The sequence below is a fragment of the Ornithodoros turicata genome, chromosome 5 (genome assembly GCF_037126465.1).
Source record: "Ornithodoros turicata isolate Travis chromosome 5, ASM3712646v1, whole genome shotgun sequence".
NCBI classification, from domain to species: Eukaryota; Metazoa; Arthropoda; class Arachnida; order Ixodida; family Argasidae; genus Ornithodoros; species Ornithodoros turicata.
In genome coordinates, this window is record NC_088205.1 from 44,395,376 (window position 1) to 44,410,203 (window position 14,828).

General features: G+C 49.4%; 1 protein-coding gene across 1 annotated transcript in view; it reads right to left on the bottom strand.

The window, feature by feature from the left end:
* The window catches only part of LOC135394418 (GTPase-activating protein skywalker-like), a 282,666-nt gene that overhangs the window by 134,830 nt on the left and 133,008 nt on the right, over positions 1–14,828 (bottom strand). The window contains exon 5 of the mRNA XM_064625152.1: positions 7,390–7,483. Within this exon, the coding sequence (XP_064481222.1) occupies positions 7,390–7,483 (94 nt within the window). The remainder of the gene's footprint in view (positions 1–7,389; positions 7,484–14,828) is intronic.

Here is a 14,828-nt window from a genome sequence, read left to right on the forward strand (position 1 = left end):
GAGTATTTTGCGCTTGACGACAGCGTGCAATTCAGTTTGAAGTGACAAAGCTGAGACTTCACGGTGGAAGTTTAGAGAGGACGCACCATGGGACGCACGCATAAACGCAAGATGAAAAGTACATCAGCGTGCATGGAAAGCACACTTATATTTTTCTCCAATAACGTACCGTCGCATCCCAACTCCTTCGCAACCTCTTCCAGTTGTCGTTGCCTCAACGTGCGATTTTTATACTGTGCGTGGGTTACGTCGTACAGGTTTTCCCGTTCTTGGAAAAACCTAATGAGGGGATGCAGGCGTTCAGCCGTTCACCCAAAGTTCGATGCCTGTGCATGAACCATGTTAGTACGTAGCATTACATGTACGCAAAACATACCATATTCAGCTATCGCCTAGAGACCACATGCAAGGAACAAGTTTTCGTTTCGGTAAACGCGGGGATATGAACCATCCAGAAGAGGGAGGGACGACAAAAAGCAGAGAGGGTTCGGGAAGTGAGGACATATGTCACGTGGCAATACTCCTCTCGCTGACTGGCCTCTGCAAGGCCAATTTCTGAAGTTTTCGCTCGGCGACCGATTCCCACCAACTCGAATTGGTCATGGTTGGTGGTGTCGGCCGACTGCCACCAACTCCAAAGCTGGTCCGAGTTGGTGCAGAAAGTTGGCCCGTGTGAACGCCCGCTAAGACCGATAGCATTCCACGTCTGGAACAATGCACTTCGTCGTCTTCCACTGCATCTGGGTGCTCCCAGCCTCCGCTTCGGTTGCCCGGACGTCAGCGCAGTTGGATGGCGACTTCGGCGACGAACTTGTCGGTTGAAGCTGGATCCCAGGCATTCGAGTGCTACCGTTGTCGGTCTTCCTCCAGGCCTCCATCCAGGCTCCCGCTGTCGTTCTCCTGTTCGCCCTCTGCGCTTCGATCTCCTTCCTGGCTTCTGATTCTTGTTCGTGACATGACACGACGCCTTATAAGGTCTCGTTCGTCCAACATCGCACGAGCCTCGTGACACGTCTGAGCTAATCACAAACGCGACCCCAAAACCCAGACTACAGCAATGTATTCATTAAACACGGTAGACAAACAATATCCGGAAACCACAACTCACAAACAGACGAATACAAAACACATAGATCCGATGACACACTTCAAACTCAAAGTAACCCACTTTCGCTCTCGCAAAGGGACTCCCACGCCAGAGGTGACAACTACACAAAAGACCACATTACACAAAGACGCGAGACGCTCCGGGCGCGATAGGGTTTAACGGAACAACGGGGATTTGACCACATGTGGCCTTGACTGGACCCGGAATGTTGTTGCTAAACAACTGATTATTGGGGAGTTTCATCGGCAGAGGCGACACTTAAAGCCACTAAATAAGCTACGCTACAGAGTAGCGTCACTGAGGTACTGGAGAGAGTGTGTCGCCATTTTGTTCGCGGGGCGCAGCTGCGCCCCCTGACGGCGTCGACAGTGCCATCTGTCGGGTACACATCGAACCTTCGGTGCATTTGTCGATCTGTTCTCTCGTACACACAAATACGCGACAGAAACAGGAAATAGTGCGCGACAGAAACAGGAAGTAGTACGCCGGCACCGTACTACTTCTTGTTTCTGTCGCGCATCCATTGATTTCTTTGGTTGTGCTGAAAATTTGTGTGCAAGTGTTGACCTCCGTTATGTCGCGGTGCTGTGCGAAAGGGTGTTCAGGTTCGACTAGACGGGGTAAGCGATGTTTCCTATTTCCCTTATCTAAAAACGATGAGCGGCGTCTGCAAGCATGGCTCGACATCGTCGATCGTCACGACGAAGGCTTTCGACCAACTGCCTTTTCTCGCCTGTGCATATTTGTTTTCTTCTCTTTCTTTTCAACTTTCTTTTCTTTTCTTTTCTTTCATTTCTTTTGCATTTCTTTTCAACTCGTTTAACATGATAGAACTAAAGATTTTGCCGGAGTGTGGTGCTGAATTATTTGCTCTTGTGGTTGTTTGGCCCTTGCTGTTGTGCTTAACTGTCCGAGTATTACTAGGATCACTTCGCTCCGGAACAGTTCGAGACGCACAGGACGGACGGGCGGTTGCTTCTGAGACATTTTACTGTGCCGACATTTAAGACCTCTGAAATCCCCAAAGGCTGTGACAGGTGCAAGATGCTACAATGTAGATGTACTCCGGTGATCACAGAGCCACCGCTTTTGGGAGAGAATTGCGCCGCCCATGAGGACAGCCCTGTTGTCGAAAGTGTGTATCGTTTTAACTGATTTTCATCAAATGACGGAGATAACTGAACTTCATGTCCAGTTGCTTGCTTCGTTGTCAGCTCCTACTGTCCAGCTGGAAGTTGAGATACCATCCTCAGGCTATGCACCGCAAGAGCATGAGATTTATACGACTGACGAAAGTAAGAAAATCATTAGAAAGGCCCAAGAAACATGACATGACCATGTCTTGTTGACATTGCAGCGGTTCCATCAAATGATGGGCAAGAAGTGGTACCCTGTGATGAAGATGGAGAGCTCTTGAATTTTTTTCATTACTCTGTACCTCACGAAGTCTTTGTCACGAGGTCACGAGGTCTTTGTCATTGTACATCCAGGCACTCAAACCATACATACTGCAGCTTTTTCCCCTTGTGATGAAGGGCCCCAAATGCCCCTGGCAGCTAATGTCCATGCGGTTGCACAGAGGGAAACAAGCCCACTAGCAGAGGATGTTCATGAAGCTGGTGAGCCAGGAATTGTTGGTGGGTGCCCACTTTCAACTTCCTGTTGTGAAGCATAATTTGGTTGATCTGTAATGCTGTCATTAATAGCCGTGTATGCTTTCACATCGTGGCTAGCAATGGACCAAGAAGTGACCCAGTCTCAGCAAGTCCAGAAGCTTCAGTCCAGGCTTCACCTTGCAGAGGAGGGGATATCGGAACAGGAAAAGGAGTTGAATGTCCTACGAAGTAAGGCACTATTGTTGCAAGTGTAGAGCGTATTAATATTTTGTTCCTCTTGCATTTCCAAAGGCATGCTGTCACCAGCCCAGCTGGCAAAACTTGCAAACCTGGATGCTAGGGGAAACCGATGGAATGCTCCAACAATAAAGCGAAGCCTTCGAATTCAATTTGCGTGTGGCAGGAGGGGGTATAACTTCCTTCATGGCGAAATGCCACAACCTTCTGAGCGCACTCTTCAGAGACGAATTGAAGGAATCAAGCCAGGTGAGGAAGCCCCTTTCACATTCTATACGGGGCTTCAACTGAGAAAAATTTTGCCTTTATCTCCATCAATGTAGCTAGATTGTAATACACATGAGAGCTTTCTTGAGTGCACACAAATCTTCTCAGGCATCCTCGAAGATCTGCTGCCCGCACTAGAATGCAAGGTGGCATCGCTGACACCAGCTGAGCGACACTGTGTCTTACTTGTGGACGAGATGCAGCTTACGACAGGACTTGACTTCGACATGAGCAGCAAGGAAGTGATTGGGATGGCCACAATAGCACCAAGCGCAAGCAAAAAGGTCGTGCCTCCCAGCACTATTCCCTTTGCCACGCATGCACTCGTCTTCATGGTCGCAGGTCTGTCAACAAGATGGAAGCAAACTGTTGGTTGCCACTTTTCAGGTAAATAGAAGCACACAGTGTTCAACAATCCAACTGCCTGTAGACCTTTCATGACCACATACTTATTTTCAGGCGACTCCGTGTCAGCAGCTGCACTGAAAGATGTTGTGTTGTGGAGGGAATGTGGTATCTGGGCAAACCGTAATGGAGAGCCCAACGTGAGCTGCCCCCATCCTTGTGGCGAAGCGAATGCGACGGGTGGCAGGAACCTATACTTCGTCGCAGACGCGCCCCACATTTTCAAGAATATCCGCAACCACCTCGTCAAGGGGCAGACCATCTTTCTACCCCAAGATGTTGTGAAAAAGCATGGCCTGCCAAGTGCAGAAGTAGGTCATAGTTATTGCTTTATTTTCTCTTATATATTTATTTCTCGTACATTGCGTTGTCCTGCGCTGGAATGCTCACATTGCAAAACTTTGTTTCCAGGTGCTTTGTAATAATATATGGTACTGTTTACTTTCAGGTTTCAGTTTCTCACATAAAAGAACTGGCGGAGCTGGACGACAGTCATGACCTGAAGATTGCACCACATTTGAAACTCAAGCATCTCGACGCGAAACACTATGAGAAAATGAACGTTGCCTCAGCAGTAGCTGTTCTGAACCGTGCGGTTGCGGCAGGAGTCCGACTGCTTGTGGAAATGGGGAGACTAGAGAAGGAAGCACTGACAGCAGCCTGGTTCGTTGAGCAGGTTCACAAGTGGTTCTGCTTAATGCCCTCAAGGAGTTTCTCCACTGCGTTGAGTTCTGCTAAAGCCACAAAGCATGAAGAAGCAGTTCAGGGGACAAAATCAGAAAGACTGCTTCAAACCGGTTCAAACGGGAGTCCCGTTGACCACCACAAGTGCATTGAAGCTTCAGGAATACTTGAGGAAAGAACATGGTTTTCGCTTTGTGCTTCTAAGCAGGCTTTCACAAGATGCGCTGGAAAACCTGTTCTCCACTGTACGCATGCACAACCCCGTCCCCAGGGCTCTGGAATTCAAGGCTGCTCTTAGGCTGAACACGCTGACGCAGTTTTTTAATCCCAGCTGTAATGGAAATTACGCGATAGATGATTCTGTTGACATGCTAGATTTCAACACTTGCGCTACTGTTTCGTCGGACGTGTGCGAAGTTCCCCTGGACCTGACATGTGACAGTGCGGACATTTCAGATGTTGAGGAGCAGTCGCTTGCGTACCTAGCCGGTTACGTCTGCAAAAGTGTACAGCAGAAATTTGATCTGTGCACCGTCTGCACCAGTGACCTGAGGTTGAACGCAATACAGCAGAATGCCAATCTGATTGCTCTTAAGTCATACCGACGACAAGAAGAGGAAAATCCACTGATAGTGCCTTCGAAGGACGTTTACACAGTTATAAACCATGCAGAGAAGGTCTTTCTCCAACATAAGAAGCTGTTGCTGTCCCATTCGCTTCAACGTGTAGTCAGCGTCGCTTTAGCAACTTGTCCGAAGGTTTCACTCCCAGGTTGCCATGCCGTACAATCGAAGTTAGTTAATGCCTACATGTTATTGCGACTTCGGATACACCTGAGGAAACTAAACGCAACTCACCTCAAGAAGCAGGTTCAGGACGGCAAAACTTGCAGTAAAAGTGCTGGAATGCGTATCCTGGCAGCAAACGTGAAGTAAAGAAGCAACTTCAAACAAGGGACCACATTCAAGACTGCGGAAAGATTTATATGAAGGAATTTCTGGTGCTTTATCCTCTACCCAGTGAAAGTTATAGCTTTGGCAGTGATATTTTAGCCCTTGCTCTGCCACTCACTGCAAAGTCCAAGCAGTGCAAGTGCACCACTCAAGTGAAAGAGACAACATTTAGGAACTGTATGCGGTCTTGTGCAGGATGCTAAGTGAAAGCTTTACCCCAACCGGTGAAATTTTAGCCCTCATGAACATTTCATAATGTATTTTCCTTGCTCTGCCACTCACTGCGAAGTGAAAGCAGTGCAAGTACACCACTCAAGTGAAAGAGACAACATTTAGGAACTGTATGCTGTCTTGTGCAGGATGCTAAGTGAAAGTTTTACCCCAACCGGTGAAATTTTAGCCCTCATGAACATTTCATAATGTATTTTCCTTGCTCTGCCACTCACTGCGAAGTCCAAGCAGTGCAAGTGCACCACTCAAGTGAAAGAGACAACATTTAGGAACTGTATGTGGTCTTGTTCAGGCCTAGTGAAAGTTTTAGCCCAAATTTTCTCTCTTAGACATTTTTCATGTATTTTCCTGGGTGTGAAACAGTGCCTGAAGGAACTTGTGCATGCAATGACATTTCAAATGCATCGGTCCTCCATGCACCTGTAACAATAAAGCCACCTTCAATCGAAACGGAAAGAAAAACAAAGGCTGGTTATCACACTTGTTTCACAGTAAAGTAATAAAAACTGCCCAAGACAATATGTTGCTCTGCTTTCCATGCAGGCGTGCATACGCTGCAATAAGCAAACGGTCCCAACTTTGCGGACATCCTGTCGCAATTTTCCAATCCAAACTGGATATCTGACTGCAAAACTTTGGACCACAGACGTTGAACGAATTGTACGGTCCATACTTATCACGTACTGCTTGTCCGTACCGATCGGTTTATCTCGCGCATGTCTAGTCTCGACCAGTGGGCTCGCATGCACCAGTGCACGAACTCCACTGTACGTATATGCAAAGAAGCAACAAAAAAGCAAAGAAACGCGAATCGTAACGTTCCTAGCTGCCTATCCCTACCCCTGCCCATCTACCCGCACCGCGCACCAGATGCTCTTTGCTGGATCGCGGGTTCAAAGTGTACCCGACAGATGGCACTGTCGACGCCGTGAGAGGGCGCAAGTGCGCCCCGCGATCAAACTGGCGACCCGCTCTCTCCAGTACCTCAGTGACGCTACTCCGAAGCGTAGCTTATTTAGTGGCTCTAGCGACACTCTACCCCATCGCTGGCGGTAATGTGGTGAAATGGAACAATGAGTTGGCTTCAGTGTGAGGACCGAACTCCGACGGTCTTACCAAAATAATAAATTGAACATAGCGTTTTACGAAATTGAAGCACTGAAATTAAGTTTATACATCGCAATCCATCCATCGCAAGTATATCCTGAGTTGCTGGACTCAGAGGTTGAGCGCGACACTGACAGGATGCAGACATGTTTCTGTCGATTTTTTTAAAATCCTGCAAGATGTACGAATCCAACCGATGTAAATTACTTGTGTAGGGTGTACGCGTGACACCGAAGCACCACTTGGGCAAACCCGGGTGCTGACAATTGAATAGGCTGTCCTCTCACGGCTCTGTAACAGCAGTTCCATTACCGGAAACAATAATGGAAACGAAATTGCGTTTTCCAAGTCGTTTCAAACGGAGCAAAACTGAATGATAAATTTCAACGGAAAAGTTCTCATATGCCTATCGGCAATTCTCTGCGCGAAACACATGTCACATTACCTGGGATCGGCGGCGTAACCAAGCACGCTGCCGAGGCTAGCACGTGTGCTCAAAAGGACGAGAACGCGTATACCTCACACATTGGGATTCCGCATCCTATTGACAGGGCATGACACCCCCCCCCCCCTCCCAAGGAAAAAAAAAAAAAACCCTAGCGTCTCTCATAAAGCTGTTACCGGTAAGCATGCGCCGGTTACAGGGGCGGATCCAGACCCTCACCTGGTGGGGGGACGCGGTTTTTGTTCTTTGGGGGAGGGGGCGATTGGCCCCCCAGGATCCGCCACTGAACGGTAAGGACACAAACGTAGCCAAGGTAGGAAAATAATAGGTACCCACTTGTCAGCTCAGATATAGAGAGAATGATGAGAGCCATTGCGCATCGGTAGAGGGCCCGCACACCTTCCAAGAGGAAGCAATCCGTCACACGAACCTGTGGAGGAATGAACCATATATGAGTATACATCCCCGTGAACAACTCGGATGCTTTTGAGACGCCAAGTCAAATAAGAAAACACTTACACCCCAGTGGTTCCCAAACTTCGCCGCCCCACGGCCCATAAAATATACGTAGACGACCCCCCCCCCCCGTTTTCCCTCCTCGCGATGCATGCCGGATGTCTTCCGATCTGACCGCATGAACGTTAGCCGAAACGATATACTGACATTTTACTGGAGCTACATTCAGAGCGAGTTCTCTGGGTCAAAAAGTCTTGGGGTGCGTTAAGTAGCGGCTCTATATACCTAACGCGCTCGGTGCACTCTGTCCCTCGTACTCCGGTGCGTCTACTAAACGATCTTTCAGAGCTCGATACGCTACCAGGCGAAGTTTCCAAGGACGCCCACTGGTTTTCTGGCCTCCCTCTTCCTCCGTACGTCACGAAGCAGAGCAGCACTTACGCGCTCCGACCTCCAAGCTGGAGCGCAAGAGTTCATCGAGAGCGCAACGCCCCGGAAAACGAGTAACACCGTTTAGTAAAAAGGAGCGCGCTCCCGGAGCTTTGGAGCCTCTACTTAACGCGCCCTTGCACAACGGCATGAGCGCCATCTCTGACGCTGCGCATGTGCTTTCTGACTCCAAAGATGATTTCCGTTTAACAGCGGTCAGAAATCGTTCCATTATTAAACAGGTGGATGTACGCAAAACTCTGAAACACCAAGCTCGAACGAACGCTTAATCCTGAGCAAATACGGCGCCGTGATCTGCTAACTACTGCATGCTTCGCTCACCGACAACGCACGCGAAACGATTTTCTTAGGTTTTTGGCGTCCGCTCTAATTCAAGAAGACGCTTCAGCGCCGTGTACCGTGAAGGCGGGCCGACCGTGTATGCCGCGACAGACGCAGACGCTGTAGCCCTTAATGGGAGTGAGTGGACCTCACGACATAGAATTTGGCCATCGTGCACAAGTAAAGCGAGGATGTGGGATGCGTAAAAAGGGTCGCGTACCCCACATGCAAGCGCATTTCTGAGCAACCTCTGGTTCTGCTGCCACGGGCTTCCTGGTGACGCCGAATAGCGGGCCGGCCTGGCATTTTTTTAAAGTTGTGGGCTGCTTCGCGACCTCCCTCGGAACGTGTCGCAACCCACAGTTTGGGAATCACTGATTTACGCTATTAAACGTTTACAAGTTGACATCACTGCACTACGTCACCATGAAATCATACCGCTAGTACTTCCCTCACGGGGGGCTCAAAAGATCAGCATAGCTCTGTACAGAGAATGCAGTGACTATTCACATATTGCAAAATTATTGGCGTTCAGCTGCACAATTTCAGCATATTGTGAGGAAGAAGATACCCCGTCATACTCCACCCAGCCATAGACTTCATGCTCTGAGCCCGTGCCGTCGAACTTGGAATCTGTCTGACTGCATTAAACGTTCTGCCCTCACTACCTGTGTCCATCCTAATCCTCACATATTGGTGGAGGTGCGACCATTCTTTGTAACCCTCTTAACGCTCTCCATGAGCACTGGATTTGAGATCCGCGCGACGACTGAAAATGCCCTTTCCTCGGAATGACAACGCACCATCAGGAACCCAGCCGAACACCGCGCTAGAGGCGCTGTACCAGAGCATCCGGCGCGAGGTATAAGGCAGCGAGACCCGCCCACCTTTTCGGGAGCCATCACCGATGACATTGAAGACAGGGTGGATATCTATGACAGCAATGACGTACAGCTCCGTAACGTCCCGTTCTACGTTTGCGAGAATACCAAGACGTGGTGGTATCTCAATTATGAAACCGATCTCGATTCGTGGGCCAAATTTTCACAAAGCGTCCGTCAGCAGTTTGGGAGGTCTTCCTCGTACAAGGTCGACGCTGTGTACACATTACCCCACGCTCACAACGTGATGACGAGAGCTACACATCAGATATACAAGACGTATTGCTCCTCTGCGCGAAGGTCGACGAGAACATGACCGATTCGGACATGATTAGACATATACGCAAAGGAATTCGTGAGGATGTTTTTCAGCTCCTAGTCAGTAAAGCACCCGCCACTGGCGCCTCTCTTTTGGCGCACTCAAATCGGGTTATGACACACCCAGGGAGGCCACAGAACAGAAAAAGCCACTTTGGAGCGCTACAGTACTTGCTCGCTGATGCCGCTTCCGGTTGTCTGCTCATGCAGTGCACAGACGAAGGACACGTTGGTTTAGTTTGAACCTATAGTAACGTTGGAAGAAACGACTGCGGTTGTGAAGACTTCTTGTAACACCGAATGAAACGGAAAAGATGGGAATCTGTAACAGACGTCAGAGGAGATGTCTACTGTGAAGATGGCCGCATGGCGTGAAGATGTCTGCATGGAAGCATTGCATTTCCCGCAAATAACTGCGATATCCGTGTGGAGGTTGTCCACTAATTGAAAAGCATGATAACAGTTATTAAATTATTACAATTTCCCGAAATGGAAGCATTTGGCAACATAGCAACTCCGTATTTTGCTTCCGAGCCCACACTTCAAAGATCGTCTGCCGGCGCTAAACGGGAAGTACGTCACGGAAAATGTCAAGCACCCGTGCGCTTGTCGTCTGCTCCCGTGCACCCAAATGAAACTAGAGCGCGAAAAGCGGCTCGGAGTCTCACACACCCGAGTGTGTCGCGTTCAGTGGATTCTGAGACACTCGCGCTCACGAGCGCCTACTTAACGCACCCACTGTTTCGGAAAGATCTCGGTCTGCCAGTACCTCCAAGAAGCACGGGACGCTCGCATTCGCCAACTGAAAGCTATTCGGGTGTCGAGCCTCCGAAACGTCGTCGATGATACGAACCTGCGCGCTCTTGTCCGGGATATTGTCAGCGATGATGATAATGGCTGGGTGAGCGGCCCAGCCACTATCATCAGAAACTTCATCCTCTAAGGCAGTGCCATTGAGCTTTGAATCTGTTTGACTAAATTTAAATTTCTGCCAGCCGCCGGAAGTTTCCATTGCCGCGAAGATCCTGGGAAAATGGCGTGCCCCGAATCCACGTAATCTCCGCAAATGCACATTCGCAGAGAGGCCACCTTTCCCAATCTCCTCCCCCTCCTCTCCTGGGGTTTGTCGTCTGCTCTCGCTCCGCCACCCTCGCACGTTTGCATTCCGCGCTCGCTGCGTAACGTGTAACGTGTTGCCCAAAAGTAGAGGAACGAAAAGCGATATCGGTGTGAAGCAAAAATTTATTTGTCTTCATGAATTGTCTCGAAAAAGGAACAGTATATACACATGTCTTGTAGCAGGCTTCACCGGAGCATAAGGTGTATCAACACTGAAGGGCAGTTTAAGCAAATCGGCCGGTGGCCGCGGGAACACTGAAAAAAGAAAGTGTATATATCATGGATGACTCTGGAAGAAGAAGAAAATGACTGTACTGTTTATGAATAGTAGTCAACAGAAGAAGCTGAAGAAAGTGCCTCAGATACGGAACAGACAATACTTTGACCTCAGAATGTTCTACTGGGCCTATTCCTCATCATTGGCATGGGATTGTTAATGGGTGTTGCTAACGGCTGCAAAGCCAATGGACCTTTTTCACAAACGTGTCGTATCCTAGCGGCTCTCCAGCGAACCACGCTCGGTGCCCGCCAAAACAAACCCACGTGGGTAGCACAAAGGACCAAAACCGGTCCGGAGTGAGACCGACGAGCTAGCGCCGTTCGTGCGGTCTCCCCACTGGTCCCCACTTCTGTCGTCCCCATACTGCGCCATTTAGTGAAGACGGAGATAGCCCTCTCCGGCGTCTCAAGGTCATGCGCATAGGCCATGGTGAAAAGGTCCATTGCAGAAACCTGCATATTACTATGCAGGCTTCTGCAGATGCTCTGCTTCTTACATTTCTCTGTTACTAAGCTATCAATTGACTTCCCAACCTTCAACATCATCTATTAGCAATCCAATGCTAATGATAACCAGTGATCGCATCATAAGCAATCATAACATTCTCATTCCCCTAACGGCTGGAACACTTAGATGCAAAACAGCAAGAAAGCACTATACATTTGCATAGTATCTTGAGTTATTTCTCACATTAACTTCACATTCTGACTCCTTTTCATTCTTATTATTCCCCTCTATACAGGGTGCTCACGTAAGACTGACCAGCTCTTGCGGCCGTTCTTCTGCACAATAAACTCATTCATTCATTCATTCATAAATTCGCGATTTATTTTTCTTCCGCAAAAGTCGTTGAATGCATTTCTATACAAGATGGGGCCTACTCAAAGGTGGTGGTGTCTCAGTAATTAGGGCAGCCGTTAATTAATTTTCATAATTAATCACCATAACTAGTGAAAATAGGTTGACTGCGTAATTGCAAAGTTGTAGAGCACAACCCAGAGAAGTCTACCCCGCAATAATAGAAACCGCAGCGTGCTCTGTAACTGCTCTAGTAAAAAATATGCCAAAATATTCGAGCGGTGGGCGGGTTGTGCGGTCACTTTCTATTCTTCCTATCTTGGTGTCACCCTTTCTCAACTGGCATCAGGCTGTTCCTCAAAGCATGGACACCCCGCTTTGTCCCCAGGAGTGAGTGTGAGGGGGAATAGTGATGCCGTTTTTCAGCCTACGTTATTGCCAAAATGCCGCCTTTGATTTTGTTCTTGGTTTGGCTGATTATCTGGCTTGATCTGCTCAACACCCCTCAAGACACAGTTCGCGATTTCATCTGATAAATGTCACGCAATAACACAGCCTATCTATAACTTCGGAAAACAATGCAGATAACAAAAATAAAATCACTGATCCCGCTGCTCGATAAGGGGGGAATATGTTTAATGCAAAGTAACAAAAAAGAAAAGGGAAAGGTTAGCCACGGTGTAGGCTTGCTATTCCAAAAAGCTATCAAGCAAACAAAAGACGATAAAGCAGCTGAGACACAGAAAATTATGAAAAAAAATACAAAATAAACAACTCCTTCACTAATCGTTGCGCATATTACGTATCAGAGAATGCCCAGGAGTTTAGATTCCCGAAGGAATCGTGTCAGCGCAGACGTGAGTTCAGCCTGCTGAGTAGGGCCAAGTAGCACCGCGAGGAAACCTCTCGGTAGCCTAGATGAGCAAGGCAGCGCCGGAGACTCGACCGGTGAACTTCGTACCGCTGGCAGGCAAGGAGTATGTGTGGCACGTCAGCTTCTACGTGGCACGTGGGGCAAAGAGGCGATGGATGCTGACTCATCTTAAATAGGTGGAGTGGAGTTCGTGCCACATTCAGCCGCAGCCGATGAAGCAACGATTCCTCGATGCGCGGGATGCGGCCAGGCTCGATAAGTGTGTACGTTCTAGCAGGTTTGTTTTAACAACAAAAATAACGGTAGCGACCAGGACGCTAGCAAGCGGGGATGCCCCACGTTTTGAGGAAGAGCCTGATGTCAGTTGAGCAAAGGTGACACCGAGACAGCGATAGGAGAAATCGGCCTTCTGGCGACGACCGAGGACAGTATCCTGAGAGTAACACCGGTGACTCCCGACCTCTCAGACAGAGACCCTATCGTGTGTCGGCCTCCGAAAGACAAGTCATCGCCAAACAAGTCGACGATATGTTGTCCAGTGGTATCGTGCGCCCCTCCTCCGGTCCACAGGCATCCCCTGTCGTTCGAGTCACTAAGAAGTATGGCTCTATTCGCTTCTGCGTAGACTATATACTGCCGCCTTAACAAAATCACACGTCGCGATGTCTACTACATGCCTCGGATAGACTGCGCCTTGGACGCCGTCCACGAAAGCACGTACTTCTCCTGCCTGAATCTTCGCTCTGGCTATTGGCAAATTCCCATAACCACCTCAGACATTTAAAAAAATCGCATTCACCACTCCCGATTGTTTGTGTGAGTTTACAGTGCCTTTTGGACTCACCAATGCCCCAGCGACATTTGAACTCAGTGCTCCGAGGATTGTGCTGGAACTTATGCCTCTGCTACCTTGACGACGTCGTCGTCTACTCCTCGACATCCCTGCCCACGTTCAACGACTGAAGGCAGTCTTTCACTGTTTAACCGCCGCTGCCTTACAGCTCAACCATAAAAAGTGTAATTTCGGATGTCGCCACATCAAGGTTCTTGGCCAAATCGTCTCCTGAAAAACTGAAGACAGTTTGGAGTTTCCCTCAACCGAAAAACGTGAAAGATCTTCAGAGCTTTCTCGGTTTGTGCTCTTATTTAGCCTACTCATACGCGGTTTTTCTGATCTTGCTGCCTTGCTCACAGATATGCTCGTCAAAGATACCCTTTTCCTCTGGTCTGCCGCCCACACCTCGGCCTTCCGTCGGTAGAAGGACATCCTCACCTCCGCGCACGTCTTACGGCACTTCGACCCCGCTGCACTAACGGAACTGCATACCGACGCATCGAAGGGATCCGAAGGGAAGGTAGAAACGACCGAAGGGATCGCTTACGTTGCTGGCATGCCAAGCAGGACGCGACGTTACGGGAGGCAGTGGAGCACTGACGGGGCCAGTAAGTCGTAAGTCTTGTAGAAACCGAAGTGCCCGGCAGTGACATCGTCGTGAAGGCCGCAAAATATCCGCGAACGGAGCGTGGGGGGAAGAGATAAGAGGAGCCGGTCGGCCATCGGAGCAGTAATTCTTGTATAGGACGCCATCAGCCATGGCAAACTTTTGAACTTTCTTGGCGAGGCTTTTCTTGTGAGGTGCCGGGCGGCCCTCGAAGTGGGAGATAAGCGCAGCGAAGTGATGGGGGTCTTTCATCTGTTCATGCCGAAGAGAGCGATGGTCGAACGTTGTGAGGGGACAGAACGGAGGGTGTGACAGAGCTGTGCGACACAGAGTGTGACAGAGCTGGACACGGGAAGTGCGTCCGCTAGCGGGCAGCGAGACAAGGCGTCGAAGTGTTTTCGTCCGGATTTATCCGTGACAACGAACTCGTATGTTGAAGGCGAAGGATCCAGCGAGCAAGGCGGCCGGTAGGGTCTTTCAGGGAATGCAACCAGCACAGGGCGTGGTGGTCGGTAACGATGTTGAAGGGCAGACCGTATATGTATGGCGTAAAGTGGACGACGACACATATAATCGCGAGGCACTCCTTTTCGGTTGTCGAGTAATTCTGCTCGGCATTCGTGATTGTACGACTGGCGAAGCTGACGGCATGCTCTCTGGGCACGTCCAGGAGCCGTTGCGCAAGGGCTGTGCCAAGGCCATAGGCACTAGCGTCGGTATGCAGTTCGGTTGGTGCGGATGGGTCGAAGTGCCGTAAGACAGTCGCGGAGGTGAGGATGCCCTTCAACCGACGCCTCTCCCAATGCAAGCGGGCGTGCTGACCGGCGCAGGGCATG